Genomic DNA, 9,069 nt, shown 5'->3' on the forward strand with positions numbered 1-9,069 from the left:
AATTTTATATGAATTAGACAACCCGAAAGTAATTATTCTAATAGGATTCCCAAAGGCAATCATGTAGAATTTCTAACGTGTAGTATTATGTCATAAAACTAATAGGATTATAAGACTAATATCTAGAATTCTGGTTATATCCTTTTATTATGAGTTATTATGCTTAATATTATAAAGTTATTTTTGTAAACTGACATTGTATTCATGCTTTAATAATAATAATATAGATTAAATAGAAGTTGCATAACTTATCGCTGAATTAGCATATGAGATGAAGATATTTAATTTCTCATGGGTTATTTTAAAGACTTTACCTTTTATGACAAAATAAATAAGTTACCCCTTGAACTATGGACTAAATTTTTATTACATATTTTTTGCAGACGAAAATCATCTTATACACTCAACCTTTTCAAAATGTGACATGAAGATATTTAATATCTCATGGACTAATTTAAAGATTTTATCTTTTTTATTTACGGGTTACAAAATAAAATAATAATTATTATAAAGTACTACAAATTTATGGTATTCTCTTATCCCATAAAGGTCTCATGGAATCATTTTCTAAAAATAGAATTTAAACATTAATTTATTCTGTAGGATAAAAATAAAATTGGTTATAATTAAATGTATCTTTTAAATGATTATAAATATTCATTCCCATTATAATCATCATCATTATTATTATTATTTATATAGCTTAGCAAGAGATTCAGCCAAAAATTGGAAAGGCATGAATACGCTGGCTAATATGACAGATATTTCTTTTTACAGGGTCATTGTACAATATGTCCCAAGTAGATGAGCCCAATTGCTAAATTGGGCACTAAAGATATTCCCGTTCATTCACCATAGCAAGTCACTTGATTCACTGAATCGTTTCGAAATCAGAGCTGTCTTCACTGTCGAAACTCGAAACACGTTCGATAAAGAAGGGGAATTTTGGGGTTTTGTTTACAAAGACGAGTTCAGTCAAATTCTTCTAGTCCAAGGTAAGTCCACATTAGAAAGATCTCCTGAATTCACTGTAAAAGAAAACCCCAATTTGTATTTTTATTTTTATTTTTTATATAAGTCATTACATTTTCAGAATTATTATCATCAAACCTCTGTTCATGGGGTATTCTTTTGCCTTTAGTTGATTGAATAACCGAAAGTGTAGTTGTCGGTGCCGATTACGTGTTATCAGATAAAGTTTATTTCATCTTGTTAATGAAGCTATGTTGAAATGAATCTATGGACCTTTTTATTAAAAATATAAAAATAATATATGGATTGGTTTGTGCAAATTATGAACTTTCTGGCACTGACTTATACTGATAATGCCGAATGAAATTTCATCAGTTTAATTTTTTGTCCTTTCAGGCTATTGAATTTCTACAAAGTATCTTTGAGTTCATGAAACAAGGAAAAGTGTTTGATTTTTAACGTTATTAGTTCTGAAAAAGAAGCGTTTACAGGCAGAATTAGGAAAAGTGTGAAACTTTGTTAAAAAGATGGAGCCTTTGTGGAAGTTAGCTTATTTGCTTGAACCAGCACCCGTTGCTCTTATTCTGACTGCCATAGCTGTGTCATATGGATCTGCATTCCGAGCTCTAAACTATGGCAAGGAGATGGAGAAAAATCGTGATTTATCTGAAGCATCAATCACCTTAGACAGGTCTCAGGCTCTTATGATCCCGATAGTGAGCTCATGCAGCTTGCTTATGATGTTCTATTTGTTCTCTTCTGTCTCACAAATCCTTACAGCGTTTACTGCAGTTGCCTCGGCATCGTCTCTTTACTTTTGCCTATTCCCTTATATTGCCCAAATCAAGTCTCAGTTCGGTTTAGCTGACCCTTTTGTATCTCGATGTTGTTCCAAGCCGTTTACTAGGATCCAAGGGCTTTTGATGTTGCTATGTGTTGGCACGGTAATAGCGTGGCTTGTCACTGGGCATTGGATACTGAATAATTTGTTGGGCATCTCTCTTTGTATTGCTTTTGTGAGCCATGTACGCCTTCCTAACATTAAGATATGTGCAATGCTCCTTGTCTGCTTGTTTGTGTATGACATATTTTGGGTTTTCTATTCCGAGAGATTCTTTGGCGCAAACGTCATGGTGTCTGTGGCAACTCAGCAAGCATCCAATCCTATACACACGGTGGCTAATAGTTTGAGCCTTCCAGGATTGCGGATGATAACCAAAAAACTAGAGTTGCCTGTCAAGATTGTGTTCCCTAGAAATCTATTGGGTGGTGTAGTGCCTGGAAATGCTGCTGCTGACTTCATGATGCTGGGTCTTGGTGACATGGTAAATATGTTTCCTTTTTATGAAACAAGTACATGTGTTAGTCAATATCTCCCTCTATACTGCTGTTGTTTTGCACCTTATTTTTGTTAGAGGGGGGGGGGGGCACAAAATGGAAAATTCAATTCTTCTCAGTGACCGGAGTTTTCCTCATTGATAAAAAGATATTTGCATATTGATGCTTGAAATTCCCAAAATTCCCCAAAAGATCTTTGTTTACAACTAAAGACATCAGTAGTTATGCATAGTTGAACCATATCCAGTTCAGGCACAAAGTTTCATGTTTCAGGCAGTAATCCTCTTCATTCACACACTCAACAACATAATATTTAAGTAAAAGGGAATATAAGAAAATTGTGTGTAGTTGAACCATGCATTGCAGTTGCCAAAAGTCTAGATGAGTTCGGTGGTGTGATGAACAACAGGACCCTTTTCAGTATAGAGCTACGGCAATGTAGTGCTTACTCAGAGGTGTATTGAGAAAGTGGGATGCAATATGACTAGAGCAGTGTAAACTGCTTAGAGCCTTGGGATTTCAGATACTTTTCTGTTGGTTAAGTGAATCTTTGGGGTGCAAACAAGACTAGCAAGAGAAATGATTCACCTGTTTCTGGCAGGGGTTTTAATATTGGCATTGGGGGGGGGGGGGGCAAATTTGGACTTATTTTGTTGTGTTGTTGGGTTGTGTGTACCTTCTTCCTCATTGTCACTCTCTTTTCTTAGTTTCTTGGTCATAAGTAAATTTAGCTTCTTGTTGACTTACTTCTTTACTCTTCACTATTTCTTTTTTTCTTTCTTTTCATTTTATTATTTTTTGGGAGGAGGAGGGGGTTCAAATTTACTGCCACAAGTACGACGTCAATTTAAGATAGTTCCTCAAGACAGTTTTTACTGGTTTTGTTTATGCAACTGCAAGGTAGTGTATGCAAATGCAACAAAGTGCATACTTGCTCCTTTCTATACTATATGATACACATTTAGTGTCTACATAGTATAATCGATTAAGTGTATTACTTTGCTTGTGGCTAAAGTATTGAAAGTAGTAGTTTTAAATTTGTGGAAGTTATATAAAATTGAATTATCATTATTAGTGTGTCAAACATATTGGGAGATGCCGCAAATAAATATTAGTATGTCATAAATTGGGATAAGATCAATATAACTTTTCTCCCTAATCCTACATTGTGCCATGCAACTTTCACCACCAAACAACACACTACAGGTTTGTCTAGTAATAATTGTGTTTGTGCAGAGAATATTTATGCTGACAGTGAACCAAAAATGAACCAGGTTTAAAATCTCACGACCTCTCTTTTCTTTTTCCCTAATTCCTGGATTTTTGTGCACCTGTGTCAGAGCAAAAACACTAGGTGCATTCTTTCCATCTGCCTAAGCCTTGGTGGTGGGCAGAGTTATCCGAGTTGCCCGGTACCTGTGTTGGTTTGTAATAGCAGGTACCTGGTGGAATAGTCGAGGTGCACACAAGTTGGCCCGGACACCACCATCATCAAAAAAGAAATTGCTTTCAGAGGTAGTTTCCTGACATTCAATATTTGGTAGCTAAGGATGAGTGCATATACATGTATACACATTTACGTTATAACGTGTTGAGTGATCACATGAAGTTGATCCTACAGATTCTTTTGTTTGTGATTATTCCTTCTGGATGTGATACTGTCATTACTTTGTTGTTAAAACAATTTGACGTGGACTAAGCTTTCATTTGTCATATGTATTTTCAGGCTATTCCCTCTATGCTTTTAGCATTAGTTTTCTGTTTTGACCATAGAAAGAGCAGGGACTCCGGAAGCATCTTGGATATACCACTTCCAAAGGAGGATATATCATCTCCAAAGGGGTTTAAGTACATATGGTATGCCCTATCAGGATATTCTGTTGGACTGGTTACTGCCTTATCAGCTGGTATTTTGACCCACTCGCCTCAACCAGCACTTCTATACTTGGTATGTTATTTTGATCTGCTATTTTTGCATGAAGCTCAACTTAGCCCTCCCATTTACTGGCGCAAGTCTTCTTCACTTTGTGGGGTTTTTAAGAGTAAGCCAAGTAAGACAAACCACAGTTCTGGCTGGTTGTTAGTGTCGAAAACGGCATAAAGGTACACAGATTTGGGAAATGAAGGGTTTTTTCCATAGTAGAGGTTTTCTAAAACTCATTCTTATTCGTAAACATCCTAGAAGTCTCTGATCAAAATAAAAGGACTCCCGAGGACATGCACTAATACTTTTTGCACCTCTTAATTCTACCACCACCGTTCTTGTTATTGAGGTCCCAGGTCTTTTGACACACCTAAAACTTCACTTACTACCTTGTTGATGCGAGTTGTCATTTCCTTTACATGATATCTATTTTAGCTTCAAGTCTCATGCTTAGGCCTCGGTAATTTTTTGGTAAGTTTGAAGTCTATTGGTTATGGTTAGGTTTACTCTCAAAATGAAATAGATTCAGAATTAAGGTAATCAATGAGAAATATGAAAATAAGAGCTTCCGTTCGTAAAATTTGTGTCGGAGTTATATAAAAAATTCACTGACATAGTGTATGTCCATTGAGGTTGTTGTAATTTTCGTAGTTGTAAGAACTTTTTTCTCATGATTGTCTAGCTTTTTATATATTTATTTTTGGATATGACATGAATTATTAAAGATATCTGTGTGAGACACAATCTACTAATTAATCTATTTCTTTCAAATACCCCACTAGAAACCGATCACAATTTCATTTTCTAATACGTCTTTTTTTTGGGGATCAATATCAGCAATGTAGCTCATCTAAACTTAATCCAAATTATAGAGCTACGACACAATCAAACCCCTACGAACAAACTGTTGAATTGAATCGTACTAGTCTCTGATGGGGGTTGTTACTCATTTTATTTATTAAAAGTGTAGGTGGTAGTTAAAGCTAAATCATAAATTAATTTTCTTATTTTAAGAAAAGTTCTTTCACGGTCAAGATTGTCATTATATCTACCCATCTACACGTCCATTCAGATCCTGGTAAAGATGTATTAGTGTTTTGAGATTTATTGGATCAATGTATACATTCATTAGCTACGTCTAACTAGTTTGATTGGTTGTATGAATCCTTTTTATTTTAAATCAAGAATCGGTTGTATGAATCCTTTTTATTTTAAATCAAGAATCGGTTGTATGAATCCTTTATATCCATTCCGCTCTATTTAGGTCACATCATTCAGATTCTAAATAATTTGTTTTTCTAGATAATTATGGGTTCTCTAAAAGGAGATTCTATCTCAGACTTCTCCCTCTTGATTTAAAACTATATAACCGAACTAGAAGGACTTCTAACGAACACGAATCCTAACGAATCTTACGGCTAAGCCTTCTTCCTAAGGAATTACTATTGCTTATATGGATCCTATGTTTCCATTATGTCCTGTTTTATGTAAATCTGTATGGATTTTAAGACTGTTGGGTTTTTTGGAGACGACTTCCTTGCATATAATTTCAGGCCTATCTTATCCTCTCTTTTTTGTAATATCAATTATCATAGTATCGCGCCTAAGGATTGATGCATTTGGAGGTCTACCTAAATGTGCATTTGGATCAATGTAACAATATTGTTCCGGTATTTAGGTTTAGTTTCCTCGTTAATCCTATTTGTGGAGCAGTTGTACTAATGATGTTGATTGTTGATTGTCTCTTTTCACCATACTAGTCGTAACAAGATAATCCTTTGGTCCATTCTCCTTACTTCTACAAGTTTATCTGAAGTCCTAGTTCTACAATGATTCGCACTCCGTTCCTGCTTTTATTGTGTCCCATAATTCCGTAATTCATATCTTGTTGCCACTATGTCAAGCCTTTATCTGTCCTTTTCGTCTCTCATTGACACGTAAAATCAGCTCTCGTCCTCTTTAAGGTATAAACTAATTTGACTTTCCTGTCAATTCTATTTTCCAACTACCTATTCGAACTCCGTTCTCTTGGATAGCTTTTTTTACTTCCATAAGTCAATAAGATGCAGGAATCATTTTTTATTTAGCACCATATCCAGATACTGATCTGTGGGGCTATCTGTTTTGCACCACTTAATTGTGTGTGAAAACCTAGCTTATACTCCCTGAAACTCACGTGATACTATAATAGAATGCCTTGCTTATTTGATACTACACCACCATAACAAGAGGACTAATTATAATATCACTATTTTTACCGTGGTTATCAACCTACCACAACTCTCCTCCGGTAACTAGGCTTGGTCGGGGCATGCTTTGCGAAAATCACGTAGGCAGAATTTTGTTTCCTTTCTTTAGTGGGAACTTCAACAAGGGTTTCTTCATACAGACTAGAGAAGCACTTTAGAATTAGCCAGAAATTGGAAGCGTGCATTCTTTTCCAATACAGTGAAACGAGCGTCACAAGTGGCTCTCTCACAGCATTGCGGTGGTGTCCAACCATCGTCAATGTGGGTCTTGGGTATGGCTCTTACAAGATGCCTAAGATTTGCTCCTTTGCTTTCTACAGAAAGAGTTTACATTGCACATATCTTGTCCAATAGATACTTGGTGTTTAAAGTCCAGGAGTGCTAGTTAGTCCTTGGAGAGCCATGTTAAGACACGAGTGACACTATGTTGAGTTCAATGCTGATGAATTACTAGCCAGAGACGAGTTTTTGCTCTGTGGACTCCAACAAAAAGTATACGACTAACTACTTGCATAAATCTAGAACTTAATGACAAGTTATTAGTAGTTTATTCATGTCTATCTTTTACAAATCTCTTACTTTTTGAGGATCTCCTCTTATGGTGGTTTAAGCACTTTTGTTCCCACAACAAGCATGATCTTATCTGGTCCCAACACTGTTTTCTGCCTATCTTGGATTGACTAAAATAGGTACCATCAACTTTGGGGCCCATAATTGTGATTTCGTGGATGAGAAAGGAGCTAGCAGAGCTGTGGGAAGGATCACCATCAAACTTAAGTGAGAAAACTCATTTCACAGAAGTCTGATCGCTTGCATTCCTTGCATGAAGTATCAGCTTGGGATGGCGCGGTGAAACCTGTAAATTTACTTTGGGATAATTCATCCCCATCTATTAGACATTTACGGCAATGCTGCCACTTTAAAGTCTTTTGGATATTTACAAGGCTGCCAACTGAGTCTTGAGATAGTGACAAACGTCCGACTTATATTTCAATTACAAGTGTTAATCTTTCTTTTAGTGAAGTTACATTGCGTTTATCCCTCCCCTTCCCCCGTTTTTTCTAGGGTAAACTGGTACTGTTTGTGAAGTAGAAGTGGAGGCCATCATTTTTTCCTTCCTTTTTGGTCCATATGAATTCACCTGGTACTAGTAGCTTTTATCAGGGAATTAATAGCTTAGTAACCACATTAGCAGCGCACTTGTGGGAGAGCACGTCTTGCCCTAATCCTCACTGTTGTAGCCCTGTTTGTAATGGTATTATACCGACTGTTACATTGAGTTTGGACCCAGTCGTAGTAGTTCTTTGAAATAATCTTTGGACCTCTAAATGGTCTTCATCATGAGAGACATATTGCTTCCGAGGTTAATCAAACAAATTGTTATTGTTAAACGACGGATAATAGATGATGGCCCCTAGTTAAGAAATAGAAAAACGCCAATAAGTTAAAACTTCTTCATCTATTAGGATGGTTTTAGTAGTATAAGATTTCATTGCGGGACAATTTCAATAACTAAACAAAAATATGCGGAGTGTTAACACTTCGTAAAGAGTTCGATGAAATAATCAAACAATTTGTTCATATGAGACAGGTAATTTAGAATCAGCTATCTGGGAATATCTTTTATTATTTATGAATATCTTTGTCATTTTAACTAAGTGCATAATTAATAGAGTAGTTTCGCCCTTTTCGTAAAATGAATGGCTAGGTAACAACTTCGGTAAGGAAGAGACAGCTTCACAACGCTGATAAGAAACTGAAATCTAAATATTGGATGTGTTTACATGCTACAATCATAATTTGCCAACTTCAAACAGTAATTTGCACGATAAAGGAGTAATCTGTGTTGAGAAGTGTATTCCATAAAAGAGACTAGTTGTAGAAGAGTAGTTTAGTCTATTTGATTGTATAGTGCTAAGTGAGGTCGGTTAAAGAATTCGTTTGGATTAGCTGTCAATTAGTCGATGTATATATATTTGTAATGTCAGTTACAAAGATAACACAATTTTATTTTCACAAATTCCTCTCTCTAACTCTCAGTGCTCTCTCGTCTCTCCCTGCTCTTCATTTATGATTAGGGTTCATCTGAATTGATCCCTTGATTTCATCATGGTATCAGAGCCATGAGCTTCAGATTCGAACTTGTGGATTCGATCTTTGTCTTCTGCCTCTAATCTACTTAGTTCTCTTTCTCACCTCTAGCTCAATTCTCGATTTCAATGGCGGTTGAAGATCTCGGTCATGTCTAAGGCATCATCTGATAATGAATTTGAAGAAGGAATTACAGTCGCGGTTACTCACCCTCTCTAACTTGCCCCAGGGATACTAGTGGTATCTCTTTGATCTCCTTTCAATTGACAGGCTCCGATAATTACTTAGTGTGGTATCGCTCCATGCATATTGCTCTGTTAGGCCGGAACAAGCTTGGAATGGTGGATAGAACTTGGAAGAATGAAAGATTTCGCGACAAGTACTGGTACCAATGAGAAAGGTGTAATGCAATTGTATTGTCATGGTTAATGAACTTTGTGGCTCCAAATTTAATTAACGGTATTGCTTATGCAACAAATACTCATGCCGTCTGGG

The 9,069-nt window shown here is 36.0% G+C and overlaps 1 protein-coding gene across 1 annotated transcript; it reads left to right on the plus strand.

Moving 5' to 3' along the window:
- Positions 1 to 756: 756 nt before the first annotated feature.
- Positions 757 to 7,506, plus strand: LOC104219462 (signal peptide peptidase-like 1). Its single transcript, XM_009770152.2, has 4 exons — positions 757 to 995; positions 1,369 to 2,297; positions 4,037 to 4,258; positions 7,173 to 7,506. The coding sequence occupies exons 2-4, from the start codon at positions 1,500 to 1,502 to the stop codon at positions 7,287 to 7,289; spliced, it is 1,137 nt and encodes a 378-aa protein (XP_009768454.1). The 5' UTR covers positions 757 to 995; positions 1,369 to 1,499; the 3' UTR covers positions 7,290 to 7,506.
- The last annotated feature ends 1,563 nt before the right edge of the window (positions 7,507 to 9,069 follow it).

Source organism: Nicotiana sylvestris, chromosome 3 (genome assembly GCF_000393655.2).
Source record: "Nicotiana sylvestris chromosome 3, ASM39365v2, whole genome shotgun sequence".
NCBI classification, from domain to species: domain Eukaryota; kingdom Viridiplantae; phylum Streptophyta; class Magnoliopsida; order Solanales; family Solanaceae; genus Nicotiana; species Nicotiana sylvestris.